The 22,965-nt window shown below is 34.1% G+C and overlaps 1 protein-coding gene across 2 annotated transcripts; it reads right to left on the bottom strand.

Annotated features, from left to right (window-relative positions):
- Positions 1-11,871: 11,871 nt before the first annotated feature.
- Positions 11,872-16,686, bottom strand: LOC105777640 (uncharacterized). Of its 2 annotated transcripts, none has more exons than XM_012600994.2 (12): positions 16,467-16,686; positions 16,029-16,124; positions 15,630-15,800; positions 15,411-15,476; positions 14,631-14,696; positions 14,186-14,302; positions 13,789-13,946; positions 13,566-13,656; positions 13,355-13,423; positions 12,808-12,899; positions 12,411-12,474; positions 11,872-12,178 (listed from the first exon to the last, which is right to left on the bottom strand). In XM_012600994.2, exons 1-12 carry the CDS (start codon positions 16,545-16,547, stop codon positions 12,074-12,076), a joined length of 1,176 nt encoding a protein of 391 aa, XP_012456448.1. In that variant the 5' UTR covers positions 16,548-16,686; the 3' UTR covers positions 11,872-12,073. The 2 variants fall into 2 exon arrangements, with proteins under 2 accessions (XP_012456448.1, XP_012456447.1); XM_012600993.2 differs by having other exon boundaries at positions 16,029-16,127; positions 16,467-16,683.
- Positions 16,687-22,965: the final 6,279 nt, after the last annotated feature.

Raw genomic sequence — 22,965 nt, 5'->3', positions numbered from 1 at the left:
TAGTCATAGGGAAAATGTATTCCCCTGAACCGAACTTGATCTATATGAGCCTATAATGGGTGAAGATCGAGAAATCTGCTGGTTCGGGTACCTTTTCCCTAAAAGCCGAACTTCATATAGTGAACCTTAGGAATCCACCTTAGGTAGAGCTATACTGAACCCTAGTAGACATTCGGTTAGGTGTTTTACTATTTCTTGATTATATTTTATGTTTTTATATGATATTGACTTTTTGTGTTTTATTTTGATTGCATGACATGGCATTTCATTTCATTATAAAAGGTGTCAGTTCATATTCAGTTGCTAGATAGAAAGCTTATCATGGAAAAAGGGTTTCTTGATAAAGTGGAGGATAATGCGGCTGTCTGAACTTGGTCTGAAATGACACAGCAAGAGAAATGTTATAGTTTGGCTGACGGACATGTATCGGAATTATGGGATTTTACTCGCATCAGTGTAACTTAAAACAATTTGCAAGAGTTGAAGGAAATCTGGGATCAGTGGAATGACGAGGTTAGACAGTTATTTTATAATAATTATAGAGATTTGCCTTATTTTCTTGATGTAAAGGTAGACAAGCATTTGTTTCGAGCCCTCGCCCAGTTTTGGAATCCTGCTTACAGCTGCTTCACATTTGGGAAGGTCGATTTGGTGCCTACGATAGAAGAATATATGGCTTTACTCCGATGTTCAAAGTTTCAAGTGGACAAGGTCTATTCGAGAGCGATAAATATGCCAACATTTTTGAAGAAGCCGATGAGTATAACAGGGATGAGTGAGCAGTGGGTTGCTACACGGATTAAGAAAAAGGGGGATAGTAAGTGCGTTCCTTGGAGGAGTTTGAAAGATGCAATTCTAACGCACCTCGACGTGAGGAAGAGGTTATATGTCTTTGCTTTAAGTATATATGGCTTGGTTGTCTTCCCCAAAGCCTTGGGGTATGTTGATAAAACAGTCACTGATTTATTCAACCGGCTTGATAAGAGGGTTACACCAATTCCGACGATTTTAGCAGAAACTTTCAGGTCATTGAGTGCATGCCGGAAAGCGGGAGAGGGGAGATTCATTGGATGTGCACAGCTTCTACTCGCATGGTTTCACAGTCACTTTTAGAAGGTGGACAAGGTTTCGTATCGGATTTTCTCTGAAAATTATTCACCACTAAAGAAGATAATAGCTACGCCCAAGAGAGATGACATTTCGGAGGAGAAATGGATGGTAATTCTTCAGAATCTTCAAGAGGAGGACGTTGAGCGGAGAGCTCCTTGGTTGCTTCTAGATGAGATCCTATATAGGTGTGGTAATTTTGATTGTGTTCCACTGTTTGGAATTTGGGGAACTGTTGGATATGCCCCATTGTTAGTGCTAAGGCAGTATAGGTCAAGACAATTCATATCTGCGACCCAAGGAATAGCTGATTGTAAATTTTCATACAGGGATGATGGTTATAGGAAGAAGATTCAAGAGATGTCTAGCGCATGGAAACAAACTCACCGAATGAAGAGGTTAGGGGTGAGTCCGATGACAACTCCTAAGTATAATGAATGGTGGGTTAGGAGAATCAACGACAATATACCCAAGATAAGTCAGAAAAATAGCCAATCAATAGAGGAATATTTGCGGGTCGTCCCTTCTGAGTTGGAAATCATAAGACAATATTTTGAAAGAAGAAATGCGGATTTAGGAAAGAAGATAGAACAAATGGAGGAAGAGAAGATTAACTTAAGATTAGACATAGACGTTTAAAAGCTCGAAACTGAGAAATTAAGAAAAAGGGAAAACAAGGCTGAGGAGGACTTGGATAGTTTGAAGGCAGATTATAAAAAGTTGCGTCTGTCAATGAGAATTGCTGGGCTGGGAAAAACTTCAGAATAGTGGCGAGTAGAAATTCAAAAAGAAAAGGACAAAGTCGATAAATGAGAACAGAAATTTCAAGAGGTTCAGACACGAAATGAAGTTTTAGAGAAGAGTTTGTCAGAAAGTCAAAAAGAAAAAAGTGAGCTAAAGGACAGGGTGACCGAGTTGGAAAGATCCCTTCGTCAGTATCGAAATCTAAACTCTGTGATAGAATTGAGGGCAAGCTTGAGCAAGATTGAGGAGTTAGAAACGACGTTGCAAAATTGTGAGATTCGGATCAAATGCTTGGAAGCAAATGAAAATCGTAATAATGAACAGCTCCACTACTTTCAGAATCAAGTTAGGAGCAAAGATCATATTATGGAGGAAGTTGTGGTCTAGATTCGAGAAGTAGCTGATCACATACAGACTTTAGCAGTACAGGTTGACATGCTGAGTATGAAATATGAATTAGAATCGGATCGAGGGCAAGAGTTAGCTTTGTTACTTTGGAAGATTAGAATTCTGAGTAATAGGGCAAATCTTTATTTGTAATTCACTTTATATAAAGAAATTTAATTTCTAGTAAAGTTTTCTTAAATGGAATTGAGTCGAAATTGACACCTTTTTACATTCATTTCATGCATTGCATTTGCTTCATATGCATTAAAAAATATTAAAAGATTCTAATTAATTTAAATCACTCCTCAGTTAATCCGGAAACCAACCAACCTACCAAACACCGCTACGGTACTCGATCAAAAACTAAGGACATGGACCAAATGATGGAAAGGCTAGAACAGTTCTAAAAGGAGATACAGGATCAGCTTCAACAACAAATGAATGAACAGCTTGAGAAAATTCAGCAAAAAATAATGGACAAAATGACGGAATCTCAAGGGAGTATGATGGCTCAATTAACTCAGTTGTTGACTGGAGGAATTGGTAAAGGAAAGGGTTCTGTGCTCAATGTTGAAGAAGGAGACAGTGAGGGACCCATTTATCCCCCAAGCTTTACCCCTCAGCATGTTAAGGTATATCCGTGCAAATCTTCTGTCACCATCAAGTTTCAGCAGTTTCAGGCCGGTGTTGTAACACCAATAAATTTTCAAGCTGGATCAGGCTCTAACCCCGAAGACAACCTTGTTAATCCTGTTATCCCTGACTTCAACGAAACAGCTGAAAAAGATAAAATGAAGGATGGATTGCCAAAACAGCTAGAAGAAAAGTATAAATGGCTGGAAGAGAAAATTAGAGCGATAGAAAGTGCTGAGAGCTACTATAGGATTGATGCTAAAGAATTGAGCTTGGTTCCGGATTTAATACTCCCTTACAAGTTCAAAATGCCAGAATTTGATAAGTACAATGGAACTAGTGGCCCCGAAGCTCACATTACCATGTTTTGTAGACGGATGACTGGGTATGTTAATAACGACCAACTACTGAAACATTGCTTCCAAGATAGCCTCACAGGGGCAGCATCCAAGTGGTACAATCAATTGAGCCGTACCAAGATTAATTCATGGAGAGATTTAGCACAGGCATTCATAAAGCAGTACAGTCATGTGACCGACATGGTTCCTGATAGAATTACCTTGCAAAGCATGGAGAAGAAGTCGAATGAAGATTTTAGGCAGTACACACAGAGGTGGAGAGAGATCGCCGTCCAAGTTCAGCCACCGCTCTTGGAAAGAGAAATGACAATGCTCTTTATAAATATATTGAAAGCCCCGTTCATCACACATATGTTAGGAAGTGCCACAAAAAACATTTCTGATATAGTTATGAATGGTGAAATGATTGAAAGCGCCATAAGGAGCGGAAAGATTGATGCTGGAGGAAATAATAGAAGGTAAGTCTCAAAAGAAAAAAAAATGAGGTGAATAGTGTGAATTCGTACAGCAAATTGATTACGGTGAATCAACCAAGAAAGGTGGTTGCTAATCAGCAGGGTTCATCAGGACAAGGCTCAGGTGTGAAACAAGGTACTGAGAAGCTCCAGTTCACACCCATCCCAACGATATATGGGGAGTTGTATCAGAAGCTGTTTAATACACATGTGGTATCTCTATTCTACTCAAAACCTGTGCAACCTCCGTATCCCAAATGGTATGATGCGAACACACAAGGTGACTACCATGCAGGAATTACGGGGCACTCAATAAAGAATTGCACTACCTTTAAAAAGCTAGTTGAAAGACTCATCAACATGGGTGTTGTTAAGTTTGATGATTCATCCAATACAAAAAATTCCACTACCCAATCATGTTGATAATGAGGTGAATGCGATCTATTAAGAAGTTAGAAAATGTTCATATCAATGCCATAGACACAACTGAAAAGGGACCTTGTTAGATATCCACCCTCATAAACTTGAGAGTGTTCTAAATAATCGGATTGTAGAAGAAATTTATGTAGCATCTAGAGCTTACTTAGAGTAATGTTCAAAACACACTTGTTGCCTTTAGCCTAGAGGCAATAAGAATTCCTTTATGAAATAGGCTCATGTCTGAACGTCGTTATTCTAATAAAATACATCTTTGCATTCATTTTTGAGCCAATATTCTTTCATTCTTTTCAAATAATTATTCTTTCATTCTTTTGGATCTTCTTCCATATTATTCCTTTATTCATTCATAATTGTACAAATAGTTATTCATAAATTTATACATTTTTTTGTATATTCTTTGGTATTTATTATGGGTTCCCAGATATCAATGACATGAGTAATGCTGCTACATATTCAGAATTTCCTTTTGAGCGACGCATGTGTTTAGAGGGATTTCATGACTTTGAAAATGACAAAGATTGAAGCTTATCTCCTGACCTGTTGAGGATAGTAGAGTAGGAGGAGAAATAACTTTTACCTCAGGAATAGACAATGGAGATTGTGACCTTTGAGAAGGGAAAAGTAGTAAAGATGCATAACTGAAGAAACGGAGCAAGACTTTGTTAAGTTACTTCAAGAACTGACATTGTAATTTGAACGACAGCACGACGTCAAAAATTTACAGTATATTCAAGATTAACATCATGAACGATGCATTTAGAATTCTTTGCCGAGGCAATGCCTTCTTCTTTGGCTCATCATGGTTTTTCCCGTCGAAGTCAAGTTGTCATTTTTCCGTTGTTGGATTTCATCCTAATTGAAGAGGAACATCCAAAGTTTTTTCGTCATAGTTAAATTTCACCTTAAAAGGCTCTATGAAAGAATTTTGATCACAAAGAAGATCTTACGCATATAAGATGAAGGTGGAAGATCTTATGTAGAGGACTTTACCTAGAAAAGCATTGATTCTAATCAAAAGGAAGAGCAAGGACTTGCCTAGTCCTATGAGTTCAGATTCAAAAAAAATGATGAAAAAATGATAATGGAAAAAAGGAAAAGAAAAAGAAAAGAAAAAAGAAAAAGAAAGAATAAGAGGAAAAGGAGAGGCCAAGGCGGAAACCTGCAAAGGGCACCTTGAGACCAAAGGGGATTTGAGTTGAAAACCCGAAAAGGACGGCTCAAATTTTGGATCAAAATGGGGCATGAGATGATCAGAGTTACTCAAAAGTTGATCAAAATAGGGTATGCGGTGATCTTGCTATGCCTGAGACGATAGGAAAGGGTACGCGACATCTTGGGGCATCGACAGAGTAATGTAGATCTCCTAAGCACATGTCAAACTCAGAATGGTCTTTAGGAAGTTTGTACAGAAAAGTTCAAGCTGTGATATCTGGGGCACCTAGTTTTTTACTATTTATATTTGCTTATTCTTGGAATACTTTATTCTTTTTCAAGATAAAAGTCAATTCCTCTTTTATTCTCAATATTCTTGATAATTTATTCATTGCAAGCTATGCTTTCAAATCAATTCTATTTTATCCATCACTTTGTTCTTTTTGCAAGCATGTTGCATTAGAATAACGATTAATGGACTAATAAAACTTTCAAAAGGGATGTTTTGCATATTACTCTTAAAGTTTTTAAATAATAGGGAACCTGAAACAGGACTATTGTTTAGAGCGCACCAAGTTTAAAGGTTAGAAATCTGAGAAGGAAGAGTCTAAATTAAGATTTTCTCTTTGGATTTTGTTGTTAAAAACATTGATTGAACAAAATGACAAGATGGGGTGTCGGAGACAAAGCCTCATTGAACAAATAAGCGATGACCACCTTGTGATAGGAAGAGGTTTCCTTGGAGAAGGAAATCCTTCATTTGTGCATAGGCATTTGGTGTGCCACCTTGAGAATGGTATAAAAAACCAAAGTGTTTCACATTGCGATAAGAGAAGATTGAGAAAAGCCAATTTTTTCTACCCTTGGGTCATAGTGGAAGAAATATGGTATAAATTTTGCATCCCAGTGGATTCAGCTTTGAAGTTCACAGTGAGGCAATTTGATTAAGTGTTTCTTTGGAGATGCCAGCCGAGCAAAAAGGCATTGTAGCACGTCAGCGATAAATCCTTAATAAACTTTGAGTGATGATAACTGGAGTGATGATAACTGGAGTGATGATAACTGGAGTGATAATAAGGGATCATTCTAGGAAAAAATGACATTCTGCATTCATTCAAATGTCATTCATACACGTCTAGTTAGGAGCATTTGATTCATTCTGATCATGACATCCTAATCAATAGGCATAATTAGGTTCATGAATTGAATTATACAGGTCATGTTCCCCAGAGAACAAACCGGTGAAACTCCAACCTTGTCTTCCTGAACAGTAGTAGAGTAGGTTGAAAATAGCAGATATTGTCTTCCTATATTGGCAGCGAAGTAGATCAAAGATACCAGCCTTGTCTCCCTGAGCAGCAGTGGAGTAGGTTGAAAATAGCAGATCTTGTCTTCCTGTATTGGCAGTGAAGCAGATCGAAGACATCAGTCTTATCGCCTTGACGTAGAAATGGAAAAGATTGAAGCCACAACGGCGAATCTTATTTCTCTGGCGTTATAGCGGTGCAGATTGAAGCCACGACGACAAATCTTATCTTCCTGGCGTTAAGCCTTGGATTAGCTGAAGTGGAACCGATTGAAGCTGTGGGCAGCGAATCCTATCTCTTTGGCATTACAGTGAAAAAGATTGAAGTCGCAACAACAAATCTTATTTCCTTGGCGGTGTAGTGGAACAGATTGAAGCTACAACGGTGAATCTTGTTTCCCCAACATTGCAATTAAAAAGACTGAAGATGGCGAATCTTATCTCCCTGAAGTTGTAGTGGAGCAGATTAAAGCTAATAATCCTATCTCCCTGAAGTTGCAGTGGAGCGGATTAAAATCACAAATCTTATCTCTCTGAAGTTGCAGAGAGCATATCGTATCTAGTCTTATCTCCCTGAAGTTGCAGTGGAGCAGACTAAGTAAGCAAGTATTATCCTCCTAAAGTTGCAGTGAGACAAACTGAAGGTGACGAATCTTATCTCCCTGAAGTTGCAGTGGAGCAGATTAAAGCCAATAATCCTATCTCCCTGAAGTTACAGTAGAGCAGATTAAATCCACAGATCTTCTCTCTCTAAAGTTTCTGTAGAGTAGATCACATCGGGTCTTATCTCTCTGAAGTTGCAGTAGAGCAGACTCAAGAAAGCAAGTCTTATCCTCCTAAAATTGCAGTGGGGCAGACTAAATAAACAAATCCTATCTCCCTAAAGTTGTAGTGGAGTGGATTAGAATGATGGATCTTATCTCGCTGAGATTGTGGCAGAACAGATCACATCAAATTCATCTTTAAGTGACAGCAGATCAAGTTGAAGCTATAAGTCTTATCTCCTTAAAGTTGTAGTGGAATAGATTGAAGCACTAGTTCCTATACCTCTGAAGATGTAGTAGGAAGGAACGATGCTACTTGAAGAAGAAGAGTATCAAGATCCAGCACGACGGGGCAAAATTGGGCATTTTTTTGTCTTTGCTCTGTCCCTGTTACACTACAACAAGCAAAGAGGGGCATCTGTAATACCCGATTTTGGCCCGGGTCTAAAAGGCCCAAACTACAACAGGCCTATATGGCCCAAACCCAAAATACAGAGGCCCAAAATACCAACCCAGTGGCCCAAAACAATGTCAGAAACCCCTAGAGTTTCTGGGGTAAACTTTTACGCCACATCCAAGCCCCCGCATGAGCCGCACGCCTTCACCTGCAAGAAATAAACACAAAGAAGGAAACAAAATCAAAGATCAAGAAGATATCAAACATGATTTGTTTCTTTTTTATTATTATTACTATGGCTATAAAAAGGCCATTAATATACTGTTTTGGGGGATTTGATTTTTTTGTTTTTTTTTGGAAATCAATAAAAAATAGTATTTTCACAATATCAAGCAGAGAAAAACAAAATAAGGATTAAAGGTAGTGATTTGTTTTCTTTGTTTTCTTTTCCTTCGATTCGATTTATTTATTTGTTATACGCAAAGTAAAAAGAAAGAAAAAGAAAATACCTGGAGACGCCTTTAAATCTGCGCGAAAAGAGCCAAAAAGCCTCTTTGGGGTGCAGCTCCGACCACCTTTCACGGTGGGATCGTGGCAGAGGCGCGGCGGCATAGAAACTAGGGCCAAAACCCTAGCAGAGGAATATCAAGTTTTTTTTTATTTTTTTTGCTGCAAATGATTTTTTTTTGGAAAAAAATTGATTTAAATAGCGGTACTAAACGGTACCGTTTTGGGAGCGGTCCAAAATGTTAAAAACGACGTCGTTTAAGCATAGACCGGCCCAAAACCGACCTGACCCGGCCTAGGATTCGTGTGTTTTTATGCAGAGGGGTAAATTGCGTTTTTAGCCCCTCCGCCTTTTAATGTTCATTCAATTGGGTTTTTCTTTATTTTTAAATTTATCCCTTTAATTTATTTTCGTTTTCAATTTAGTCATATTTGAACGACGCCGTTTTAGAGCAGAAGGGATAATTTCCTTTCCAGCCCCTCTACATTATTGGCGTGTTCAATAGGGTCCTTTCGACTTCATTTATTTGCGGATTTAAGCCCAGAATTTATGTCAAAGCTCAATTTAGTCTTTTTTTATTTATTATTATTTTGTTTATTATTTATTTTTATTAAATTTGATTTTATTGTTATTAAGTATTATTGTTATTATATATTCATTTATGTATATTTTAATATTCTTACATATATTTTTATAACGCTAAAATATATACATACCTACCTATATTTTTAATATATATATATTTTTTTATAATTATGCATATATACCTATGCGAATACATTTTAATAATATTTATACTTATACATTTGTATTATGTTTCCTTAAAAAACATACACGTATATATATACATATTTATTTTTTAAAATAATTAATTTTGATAATGTAGATATTATTTAATCATTTTTAATATATTTTATATGTACATGTATACATATTTATTTATTTATTTTTCTAATGAATATTATATTATATTTATATATGTATACATATATATCTATGTTTTTTTTCCGAAAATGTTTAACTAGCTACTTATATTTTTAACACATATTTTATAATTTATGTATATATGTATATATTTATATTTTTTCTTTGTTTTCATAAATGCATTATATATTATATATATATAAGTTTTATAACCCAAAATTTTATGTGTAAGTTATGTTTACGTCTTTTATTCTTCATAATTTCAATATATATATTTTGTATTTTTTTCTTTATATTTTTTTCTTTATTTCTTTCATTTGTTTATTAATTTGTGTTTTCATTTATATTTTTTATGTTGCTCATTTATTTGATACTTTGCATGTCATTGATTATTTTTTTCTTATGTATATTAGTTTCGTTTATTTATTTGTTTATATTATTTCGTGCCATTGTTGTATTTATTATTGTTGTATTTGTTATTGCGACATTCATATATACAATATAACATTACATTATCTTTTACTCGAATTTAGAAATAGAAAATTTTCAAAATAGAGATAATACTTGTATTTAGGGTTTTCAAGAATATTGAGCTCTAATGTATTGGGTTCCAATTTTCTTCGTAAAATCTAACAATCGAGAATTGCTCTTTAATCAAACAAAATAAAGCTTATCATCGGGAATTCAACATATTGTGTCCTAACGTATTGGATGTGACGCGTTGATTTCTCGAGATAAAGATTTTTCTAAAAAATAATAAAGGAAATATTCAATGCTTAGAATTTTAAGAAATTGTGCCCTAATGTATTGGGTCGCGATTTCTTTATAAATCTTAAACAAATGAATATTATTTTAAATTTTATTACACAAGTATTTTGGACAAACTCATTTTTGGAGAAGTAGAATGTCGTGCCCTAACACATTGGGTGTGACATTTTCTTTTTCCGAAATGAGAAAAGTCTAAATAAGTAACGCATTTTTAAAGTTTCTACTAAGAATCATATTTTTTTAACTCTCGACATTAAGACACTAATTAATCAACTAGGTACCAATTTTTGGGCGTAACGAGGGTGCTAATCCTTCCTCGTACGTAACCGACTCCCAGATCCATTTTTCTAAAACTCGTAGACCAAAGACGTTTTTAGGTGATCCAATCACACCTCAATAAAAGATTGGTGGCGACTCCTAATTTTTTATTTTTTTTAAATCGACAACTAAATTTTTGTTTTTTTTCAAAAATAAAAATGGTTTCGACAATATGTAGAGACTTTTTAATAGTGCATAGGGAAACCAAGGTATTTACCAAAATCCTGAGTTTCTCGTATCTTTAAGTTTTTAGAAATAAAAGTCCTGTCCTACGAGCCTCGAACACTTCAAGGAGAAAACCACCCGAGATTTGTTGAAATTGATGGTTTTACCCAATTTCCATTGATTTCGCATCAGTTTTGGCAAATAATATAACATCATCCGTAAATAACAAGTGAGAGATCTAAGGACCACTTCTTGATGCTCGAATAGGGGACCAACTTTAATGCTCTACTGCTTTCAGGATCATGAGACTGAGGCATTCCATATAAAGAATGAAAATATATGGAGAAAGTGGGTCTCCTTGTTTGATTCTTTGTGATGTAGTGAAACCCAGAAGCTTGAATTTGCTTAGCAAAATAGAAGTTGTTGTTGTCAAAACGCAACTCATAATCAATTTAATCCAACAAGATGGAAAACCAAAGAAGGTGAGAACTTTACGAATGAAGCTCCATTCAAGCTATATGCTTTTTCCAAATCTAGTTTGATGATCATTAACCCTTTCTTCCCTTTACAACGATGCAGGGAATGAAAAATTTCTTGAAAAATCACTGCAGCATCAGAAGAATGTCGCCCAAAGATGAAACTACCTTTAAACAGGGATATGATTTTATTAAAAATGGGGTGAATGCGAAACACAAGAATCTTTGTAATAATCTTATAAGCAATATTGCATAAGCTGATAAGACTGAATTGTGTAATCGAGGCAACTTCCCATGACTTGAGGATGAGAGCAATCAAAGTTTCATTTAAGGCGCACGGGAACGTGGAAGTCCGAAACACTTACTTGATAAGAAGCTTAATTTGGAAAGAGTTAAAATTATAGTTTCATAACCAAGGGGACCAAATACCCGACTCGCCCTTAGCTTTGCTCTTAGGCCGGTGTTTCATCATATATAAAGTGAAGCCTATATGAGCTCTTTCTAGATTTATTCTAATTCAAATTCCACCGTACATCAAATTTATTTTGATGCCTAATTGACCTTTGATTGGATATAATTGTAGTCATTCAAAATATATTTATTATAGGGTAAACTATAGGAGAGGCACCCAACCATGATTTTTTTTCTTTTTTGGTCACCTAATTGTCTATTCTCATAAATCTCATAACACCAATGTCTCGTGACATTAATGTAAAACAAATAACATGCAATGTCTCGCTGGAAGACAAGGCTTGCAAAATAATTGCTATGAATTCCGAGTAGGTATTCATGCATCACCCAGCAACCATCCAATGATCGAAACATCGACCATCGAGTGATAAGAATGTTAACTTTACCCAGGAGTCAGTTCGGATTGAATGTTTGCATCACGGCTGAAGCTCAATCTATCACAAAATAAGTATATGAACATTACGATATGAACAAGCTAAACAATCAGGACTCAAAATAGTTCAGAAAATATTTTTTGCTTAATTTTCTGGATCACCAAATTCCAAATAAATGTACTAGAAACAAAATTCTTTGATAAAAAAAACAATTGCATCTTACAAGGGCTCTTTTTTGTTCCAGCAGCAAGCAATGTAGACTGCTAGAACTACAATTGGAACCTTACTAAGGTAACATGTGCATCCGCGGATCGTTTTTGTCTTTCATTTGATGCTAGCTTTAGGAATGGAAGATGTGCATGGCCCTGCTGAGGTCATAAATGGAATACCTTTAAATGTGGCCACACCCTTCTCATCAGTGAAAAGATTCTGCAGCACAGGGAAATTACTCGTCACATGCAAAACCCGAAGCAACATATTCTGGTCTCTATGCAAACACTAAAGGTGATAGAAACCATTCATTGGATCCAACCTCCAAATAAGGAAGTGCAATAGACAAAACAATAGTTAAAAATATTTGCCATTTCCACAATCTACGAAAAAGCATCACCAAGAATCCAAACGAGGTAAAAGCATCTGCAAATTAGAAAATGAAACATACCGGTGTTATTTTCTCCAACTGCTTCTTCTTTGGATTTAGGACATCTTCTGGCTTTCCATCAATCCTGGATGAATAACAACCTTTTTCATGCTATACCAGGAGAAAACTTCAACTCAAATCAATAAACACCTATTTCAAAACCAGACGACTTGCAAAAGGGAAATAGGGAATATGTACAAAACAAGGAGTTGTAATTGGAACAGAACCATCTACAGGCTGACAGAAACCCAATGCCCCAACCAATAGCTAAAGAAGGACTCATGAAAAGCTAAGCTGGCTCAAGAAAAAGGTTTATTAATTGCAATCTAAATTACATGCTATCTCAGATAATTTCACAAAAGAAGAAATATTTGCGCAATATGTATTTGTATTTCTACAAAACTCAAAACATGCTTACCCCGAAAATGAAATGCACTCGCCAGGTTTAGCACCTTCAGGGGGCAGTAAGGGCTCTACCTTGGTATGATCTTCATTAGAAGCACAAAGCACCTGAAAGCCGGAGATTACAAACAAGAAAAACAATCAATACCATCGATTCAAATATATAAGCAAACAATCTAACTCCAGTTTTAGAAACAGAAACCACCAATTATTCTGCTGAAAGAAAAACATATATGCTATCTACCACAAATTTGAGATCACTTACAATTTTAATGGACTGAGTTTAAGGAAATTGTTACAGAGGAAAGTAAACAGAATCAAAGAATCACATAAGTTTTGTATTGTAGTTCAGGTTTGCTACCAAGCAGAAACAGAAACAAAATTAAGCAAGTAGGCAGAATATGTAAGCAGAGAGAGATGCAAAAAACAAAAGTTATGGACATTTTTCAGTTATCTCAGACATTAAGAAGGATGTAATTGTTCAGTGACTGCACATAAGCACATGCACATAAAAATGTTTAATGGAAAAGGATAACATGTTGACTAAATGCCAAGAAGCATACCAGTCCCTCTGACATCACATCTCGTAGCTTTCCAGGTTTTACATTTGTAATGAGCACAACACGACGATTCTTCACGGGCCACAGCACAAGCAAAAATATTGGAGAACATCAGTATGTAAGCTTCAGAGCTTAATGAACCAAAAAATATGAATACAAATGATAGAAGTCAAATAAACCGAAACTGCATGACAGCTAACTTAGAAAAGAATACCGTCAAGTCTTCTGGACTGCAATACTTGGCCAATCCACTAACAACCTGTCGTACTTTAGCCTCTCCAACATCTATCTCCTCTACCAGTAAACTGCATTTAATAAAACAAAACATCATTCCACCAATTTTGCATCTAGACAGCCATAAAGAAGAATTAGTTAACTCAAACATAAAGATATTTAGCCCCTTGAAAGCAAAGTACAAGACAAGTTTGTCAGCGTACCTATCAGCAGATGGATGTTTCCATGCTTTACGTATAAGACCAACCTGTATATTCAGTAAACTGACACTGAGTTCTTTGTCTTTATCAGATGCTTCTTTTTCAGGTGCTTTCTTCTCTGGAACAGCTTCCTTATCTCCCTTAGCCTTTTTCTTGGCATCCTGGAAATGAAAAGGTTATCGTCCTAGAATTTTACCAGCATGAGAATCTAGAAAAAGCCTGGGCACTGATAATTAGAGTATGGATAACCACCTGTTGTTATGAGAGTTAATTTAAGCAAGAAACTACTCGAATAAGTTCTCTCAAACAGTGAACATTGAAGCAATTACCAAGTGAAAAACACAAAGAAGTTCTTGACAATAATATATACTAGAATAAAGAATAAGGGCAAAAATGGTACCGCGGAATCACTTTTCTTTGCATTTTTTTCTGTGTCTGGCTTGTCTGCAATTTTTGTGTTTTGAACAGTCCCTTTAGCACTTGAAGTTACTTCTGGCTTAGCTGCAGCTTTTGCTATCTGCAACCATATTTCGTAAATAACATTAAGAATTAATATGCTATCCTGATTATATGTAATTGCAAACTTTCAGTATTCCCCCCACCAACAAAAAAAAAAAAAAAAAAGAGAGAGAGAGGAGCTGAGTGGTAGGGGAATGGCTCTTAGGGTGGTGAAGATGTCAAGACTCAAGAGCCAAGACCTCTCTATTGAACAAAGAAAACATCAAATTTAAACTGAAGTGAAATTTTCTATTCCTTTACACATCAAAACCATTTACGGCGCCCTATCACATGATTAGAACCCCAATGACCACAGATCTAAAACACACAATTTAAGGATTACTTACCTGAGGCTCAAAAACAGGCTTCTCCAGCAATATCTTCTCAAAAAGTGCACCAAGATCCTCACTATTCTGCAAAAGTGATTTTAAAAGGTTTGTAGGTAAAGATTTAAAAAATGGAATTCATTGGTGTTACAGTTTCTAAAAAGACCGTGCATTCCTTCTTTGAGGCCTTAATCATCATCTTAGAAAACCTGGTATGTGTTACGATAATCTTTTTTAAAAGGTAAATGAAGAACAGTAAGTGATAACTTTTAAAGAAAAGCAAAAAGCAGTTTTCGAGGCTATGGCAACAACAGATACAACCTAACACCAAAAAGGAAATATCAAGTTTCAATCCCCACTTCCTAACTTGATTCACAAATAGGCCAGTAAAAGTTGGGATAAATGGATGACATGAATTCATGACAATAAAAACAAAGGCTTAGACTGGAGTGTCAACATGGCATCTGCATCATATCCTCAAACTATACTCAGCGGCTAGGCAAAATCTTGTTGATGAAATGTTAAAACAGAAGCTAAACTACAGGATAGACGAAACATCATGAACAAAAATAGCAGAGGTTGTCCCATGTGCTACCAGGCTGTGTTCAACTGACAAATCTATATTTCAGATTCCTACATAAAGCCGCAAATAGCTTTTTCTACTTGTCTCCGCAAAATAACACACTAGACAAAAGCTACCAAATGCAGGAAAACCAAATAATACCCAGAAAAAAGCTGTGACAAGAATCCATTAGGTATCCAACAAAATTATAAATTCAAAACAACAGAAAATGTCTCCACCTGGATATAATCCATCCATCGCATCACATGTGGCAATTTCTCCTTCTCTGGAGTTGAAAGGGCAATCTGACAACAAACAAGCATACCAAGTAAAGGCTATCAATTTTTCACAAAGGAATTTGAGTTAATTTTCTTCGAGTATAACATAAATTTAGCAGTTCGCACCAAGATACCCTCTCTTTGAAACACAAAGTGAGAAGTATATATTGCAATACATACCATTGAACTATGTATGACTGAAAAAACAATAACATCAGCTTCTGAGGGTGTAAATCCATTGCCCAAAAGTACAGATTTTTTAGCCAAGTCGGTGTTTAATTCATTCAAACCACCATGGCATGCCTTAGAATCACTGGGAAAGCTGTCTGCAAAAGCTATCCACTTCATCACCTACAGTCAAGTTCAAACTTTTCATATTAGTAAACGTTTTTAGGAAAGAGTAAATCACAGCGGAGAAACATGCAAGAGATCATTTTTCCAATTCATGCCAGTCACCTTAATTTTACCAATATACTTTTATAAAGAGAAATGACCTCAGGTTCTACTTCACTAACACTAACATAGGAGCTAGATTACACAAAGATGAATCCTTTCATGAAAAAGGCTAACAAACATTACCTCATCATTATTTTGCGGTGACTCCTTCCCTGATGACTTCAAAATGTTTATGTACAGGGTCTTAATATCATTTCCAGGGACTTGACTTGAAAAAGCCTTCTGCAAAATAAAGTAAGATTTTATATAGCCATCAATATTGGCACATAATTAGGGAACCAGATAAATAAAGCACATCTCAATTGACTGCAAATGTAAGCAAAACTTAGCAAATTGCATGGTTATTACAAATTGAAATACATTAAGCATGTTTCCCTTCTTCTACACTTAATTGATAAGGAAATAATAACTGAACTGAAGTAAAACCCATTACATAAAAGTAAGTAAGTCGCTTCCTTAAGTAAAAATGAAAGAGATTTTAGCTAAACAGAATAAAATAAACGACATGCAGACAAGTTAAAGGAAGTAAATTATAAAGATGGGTGTTTCAATTTTACTCACAGGATCCAAAGAGAAGTGCTTGCAAAGAGATGATACTATTCCTTGCTTCCTTTTGAGATCACTGGTTCCATTGGTTGCCATGTCTGGGTTTTCTTCTCTTTTTCTCCCTTGAAGAGTTCTTTAGACCAAGAAACAGACGTAGGGTTTTTGTGGTTTGATGAGCTTTTTCACTTCAGGAAAGCTTGACAAAATATTGATTGGGCTAAGCCTGGTTCCTTGGTAGACTGGACATCACTCCATACTTGTCACTTTGTAACCTTAACTAGTTTACAGATGATTTATGTTCTCAAGATGTTGGGCTGCTTTAAGGTTTCGGCTAAGTCCTAGGCCATTCTTTAAGATTAGTTGAGGAGTAATATTCAAAAATTTGGAATTTAATTTTTTAAATAGTCATATAATTAAAAAAGTGACGTTGTAATGAATTTGAAAATAACAAATATATATATATAGTGTTAATATTTCGCATTATGTCGACCTATTAAGGAGTAGATACTGACCACGAATTTTAAAACTACTCCATATCTAAGAAGAGGATCGAACCCTCGATCACTGGTTAAGATAAAAAAGACTTTTACCATCTCATAGTTCAATCTTCTAAATATTCATCAACAAATATTTGATTGTATTAGTTAAAGTATAATCTCATTCCAAATTATATACAACTATTAATCATACTTCTTTTCATTTCACATTAATTTTATTAAAAACACAAATCTACTAAATATCCACATTTTTAAAGCTACAAAATAATAAAAATGCTAGCAATACTACGAGAAGTATATAATTTTGACAAGCGTCTTGCTTGTTTGATTGACACGTTATACTTTTTATCATTAATAAAATATACGAGTCCAATTATTATTTTAACAAAAATTCAAAACTGGTTTAAAAATAATTAAATATTTTTAAGTCATTATTAAATTAAAAATTAAAAAAATGTGGTAAATGCATATTTTAAAAGAAGTTGTAAAATTTTAAAATTTTGGTAAATACATATTATGGTTACTAGAAAGATTTTTCTTCTCCCTTCTTGTGTTCTTGTCATTTGACTTTGTTTGCGTAGAGAGGCATCGACGTGGTGAAATGTTGGCCCTTCAGCACAGCTTCAGATGACGATAATGGTAACAGTAAGATAAAGAAACAAATCTTTTCTTCCTCCCATAACACTCACCTGGTGGTCCGAACAGTTTCATCTTCTCAATTACCTAACACACAACGCAGTAGCAGCAACGGCATGGAAGGAAATAAGTTGTAAGACGCACAACCCAGAAACCAACTTAATCTTCATCTTACAAGTAAACCAAAAAATTTTGGTCTAATTATAAAAAAGTCCACAAAGTCAACAAAAAAGAATGTAACATGTTATTTAATGGGTTAATGTGCCATATCAATAAAAAATGATTTTAATCAGAGTGATTAGTTTGAATAATTATTTTAATTAGAATAATTAAACAAATTATATTTTAGATTAATTCACCCTAAAATAAAAATCAGCAACAAAAGAAAGTATAAAACAAAACACGCAAGAGAGGTGTGTCGTTTTACTACCTGGCTTTATGTGCTACTAGGGACAACCTACTTCCTACATAAACATACTTATCTTTTTATATAAAATCCAGAAAAATATATATGTTTATGATGGGATGGATTTAGACTGAAAACATCACATATTAATTCTCCCGATTTTACTATTTTTATTGAAATAATATTTGATTTTTATGTTAATTCTTATCAAATATATTAAATAATTATTTTTATCTACGTGACTATACTATAATATAGTATTATGTAAATAAATTGGGGGTTGGATTTCTCATTAGATATTTAAATCATAATAATAAAAAATAAATAACAAAGAATAAGAGTTGTAAAGTAGAGCAAGGAGAGAGCAGCCATACCCATGAAAACAACAGCTCAATAAACATTATTCTATGGATTGAAATATGTGTAGTGTTGCAGAAGTAGCAGATTCCCTCTGTTTTGCATAAATTCCAATCTTAATTTGGTCAACCCCCCATATCTCCACTTCAGGACAAGATAGAGAAATGGACAAACCAAAGCAGCCCAATTCCATCCCCTCACCTCCCTCAATGGTCTCTAGAGGTGATCATGGGCCGGGTAGCCCAGCCCAGCCTGATGGTCCGTTCGAAATATGAGAGGGTTCGGCTAAAAATACAGGTCCAAAACATGGGTTTGGGCAAAAAAAGAGGCCCGTTTAGAAAAAGGGTCGAGCCTCAGACACCACTTTTTTGGCCCGGGCCCAGCTCAGCCCAAATATATAATAAATATTTATTTTTTATTTTTTATTTTAAAATACTTTTTTTATTTATTTTAAAATAAATTTTTGGTGTTTATTAAAAATGGGCCGGACCGGGCTCGGACTTAGGAATTTTTTCCCGGACCGGGCTTGGACAAAATTTTAGGTCCATATTTTGGGCCGGGCCTGGGCCTAGGACGCTGGCCAAAATTTTTTTCTGGGCTCAGCCCGAACCTAGCCCATGATCACCTCTACTGGTCTCCAAACCAGTGTTATTTGAAATATATCGAGCCATCGGTTGGACCAGATTAAAAAATATCAGGAAACCAGTTTAAAAGATGGTTTTAAATTAATTAAATTGAGAATCGATATAAATTGAGTGAACTGATTTGACGATTAAATCATAATTTTAAATTTTTAAATTTTTCAACTTAAAAACGTTGGTTGAAACTATAAACTGTTATATCAGCGCTTGGACCCATGCAATACTATAAATCAAAAAGAAATATTTTTAAGAAGAAAGTGAAGAAGATTACATGGCAATGAGAGGGATGTTTAATATACATGATGTGACTATAGGATAAAAACATAAATTTAAAAAAATTATTTAATTATAATATATATTTTATATTTTATTTTATTAAACTATTTATAGTTTTTGACAAAATTTTGATTTTTTATATTATTTATTTTATATAACTATTCTTCTTTTGTAATTGTTTTTTAATTTATAAAATTCCATTAACTTAATTTGTTCTAAATAAATTATTTATTCAAATAAAGTAATGCAAATCCTAGAATTTTGATTTGATGAATTTTAAAATGTTAGCATTTAAAAATCTTAAAAATTTTAAAATCATTCTTCCAAACACACTTTAAGGGTCAATTTGGTATTGTTGTTGCGGATGAGAAGTACTTTTAAAAAGCTCGGTTTAGAAGAAGTATGGAAAAATGTTGTGAAAATGTGTGATTTGTTAAATTAAGGTGTTTGGTATTACCATGAGAAATTGCAGTGAAAAGTTAAAATGTCTATTAGACATTAGGTTGGAGATTAAAAATATAATATTTAGATAATATTTAAATAATTTAATATAATTATATATAAAATCTACATTTTAAATATTTTTAATAATTAATAATTTATTTGTAAATTTATTTGTACATAAAATATTTTAAATATTTTAATATAAAAATAAATCATATTTTGAATATAGTAACAGGATATATTACTTTCCTAATAAGAAAAAAGAGTTTAAATTTTAAAAGACGATATTATTGAGACGAATATTAAACCTACCAACAAAAAATGTAGACCACTAGTTTGTCTTGACATGGTTCCTCTATGCAGTGATGCAACCATTTTGTTTATGATTAGATGCTTAGTTTCCACTCTCGCCTTGTCTATAGCTAAAATACGCTTCTTCTTCTTTTTTTGCACGTATGGAATTTATTCTTTTTATTTTTATTTAAAATCATTTAGTTTTATTATTTGTTAAAATTCCATATTTAGACTAAATTGTTAAAATTATTAATTTTTTATAATTTCGTTGGTATGATATTTTAAAGTTAATAAAAGTATATTTACTTGATAATTATATATAAAAATAATGTTACAATGAATCTAAATTTAACAAAAAATTTTAATAATATTAAAATTAGATTTATAATTTTAAATTTGAAAATTAGATAAATTGTTTTTGAGAGAAGATTATTTGAAACAAAAGAAAAGGACTAAATGTTTAAAATAGGAAATGAATATAAAGTTATAAAAAGTTGCGTAAAAGATAAAAACTAAATTGAAGTGAGAAGTGAGAAGACAACAGCGCCGTGGGTCTAAGAAATTAATATAAAAGTGCACAGTGTAATAAATGTTTTAATGAAGGTTTGGCACAAATGGTAAGAGTGGAGTTAGTGGATTAGAGGTGAGCAATTGGTCTGTTGAGTTGATTCGGTTTAGAATTTTTAAAACTCAGCTAAGTTGAAATCCATCAATTTTATGAATAAAATCGAATAAATTTAACTGATTTTTGTTCGATAAATTCAGTCGATTAATTGAATTAATCATCATTATTATTATTTTAGGTTGGGTTTGAGTTTAAATAATATATTTAGATATATTAAATTTATTTCGAGTTTGAGCTCGAGAAATATATTTGGATATGAGTTGTGTTGAAAGGAGTTGGGATATAGGCTTGGCAGGTATCTGTTGAAGGGTGTTTGTATTGTTGTTGCTGGTAATACTAAGCATAATAGTTATACGGGTCAAAGTAATAACCTCATTAGTTTAAGTTGGTTTGGTCATAGGTCATTTTCTGATCATGATCCTGAGTTTGGTCATGGTTTTGAGCATGATCGACGATAATATTATTATTAAGGGTTGTTAGAATTAAGTGACCCGAATCTTTATTAAAATAAAATACAGTGATAAAATAAACTAAAAGTAAAATTCATTTAGAACTACACTTCTTTTATTTTATTTTAGAATAAGGTTTTTAAACCTTATTAAACTTCATCTGTTTGATATTGATTAGATTAGAATAAAGTGTTTCAATTTTACTACACTCATTTTATTAGAATATGGTTTTACAAGCCTATAAATAGACATAATCTACTCCTTTCGTAATTATACGAATTCGACATAGTGAATTATTTTCTCCTCTACCCGTGGTTTTTTCCCCCCGAAAGGGTTTCCACGTAAAAATCTGTGTGTTCTTTATTTTTCTTTCTCTCTTTTTTGCGATACATTATCATTATCGATATTCTATTTTTTCAAAAATTGATATCAGAGCTTCCGAGTTGTTCATCTCAATCACGGTAATGACATCTTTGAAGTATAAAATTCTGTTGTTGGATCGCAACACCAAATTCGCTTTGTGGCAAATAAAGATGCAGACAGTTCTTACACAGATGAATTTAGAGGATGCTCTACTAGGGATAGATAAGATGACTTTGACATTGACGGGGGAAGAGAAGAGGCGAAAAGATCGAGAGGCGTTAACACATTTACATCTGCATCTGTTTAACAAAATTTTGCAGGATGTGATAAAGGAGAAGATCGTCGCTGCATTATGGAAGAAGCTGGAACAAATATGTATGTCAAAAAATCTAACCAACATGCTGCATATGAAGCATCTTCTTTATACTCATCGTTTGGAGGAAGGTGCGTCTGTACACGAATACTTAATAGTGTTTAAAGAAATTCTCTCAAACTTGGAGGCCATCAAGGTTTAGTATGATAAGGAAGATTTAGAGTTGATTCTACTTTGTTCGTTGCCCCCGTCTTATTCATCCTTTAGAGACACGATTTTATATAGCCGCAAGCCTCTCACAGTTGATGATGGAGAAAGTTCGATGTATGTTGTCGAATGCTAACTTAGTGAAGTCTTTTTCGGCCGAAGCAGCCTTTACTGCATGTTTTTTGATCAACCGATCTCCATCAATTGCCATTGAGAAAAAGACTCCACAAGAGGTATGGTCTGGTAATCATGCTGATTATTATGATTTAAAGATCTTTGAGTGTCCTGCGTATGCTCATGTTGATAATGGAAAAGTGGAACCAAGATCCATTAAATGTGTTTTTCTTGGTTATAAAATTGGTGCAAAAGGGTATAAGTTATGGTGTCTTGAAAATAGAAAAGTTGTGATTAGCAGAGATGTTTTTTATGAAACTGCTATGTTATCTAACTTATCTATTTAAGACTCTTCAAATAAAGAACATCAAAAGCAGGTGGAGCATTAGATTAATCTAGAATCTATAATAGAGTTGGCTCATCAAGCTAGTATAAAAATTCAGAATAGAGTTTCTTCTTCACCACAATACTTTATCGCCAAAAACAGAACTAGAAGAGAGATTAAACCTCCAAAGAAGTATGTCGAGGCTGATCTAATTGCTTATACTTTAAATGTGGTTAAATATATAGATGCAAACGAAGAGCCATCTAATTATTCTAATGCGGTTAGCTGTGAAGACTCAGAAAAGTGGATCTTTGCTATAAAAGAGGAGATGGAATCACTCCACAAAAACAGAACATAGGATCTTGTGAAACTTCCTAAAGACAAAAAGGTTGTTCGTTGTAAATAGTATTTAAAAAGAAAAAAGGGACTCCAGGAGTTGAAAAACCCAGATATAAAGCAAGGCTTGTTGTAAAAGGTTACGTCAAATTCTAGTAGTGGACTTCACAGATGTGTTCTCCCAAGTTGTGAAGCATAGTTCGATTCGAGCTTTGCTTGGTATTGTGGTCA

The sequence above is a fragment of the Gossypium raimondii genome, chromosome 10 (assembly GCF_025698545.1).
Source record: "Gossypium raimondii isolate GPD5lz chromosome 10, ASM2569854v1, whole genome shotgun sequence".
NCBI classification, from domain to species: domain Eukaryota; kingdom Viridiplantae; phylum Streptophyta; class Magnoliopsida; order Malvales; family Malvaceae; genus Gossypium; species Gossypium raimondii.
The sequence above is the reverse complement of the archived record's forward strand: the minus strand, read 5'-3'. Positions and strand labels throughout refer to the sequence as shown.

Bases quoted from the DNA above. Each gene is read 5' to 3' on its own strand.
- LOC105777640 (XM_012600993.2), bottom strand. From the start codon at position 16,547: ATGGCAACCAATGGAACCAGTGATCTCAAAAGGAAGCAAGGAATAGTA. The intron at 15,801-16,028 runs GTAATGTTTGTT...ACTTGACTGTAG, and splicing joins CACCGCAAAATAATGATGAG to GTGATGAAGTGGATAGCTTT. The intron at 12,900-13,354 runs GTATGCTTCTTG...TCCGGCTTTCAG, and splicing joins ATGTGATGTCAGAGGGACTG to GTGCTTTGTGCTTCTAATGA.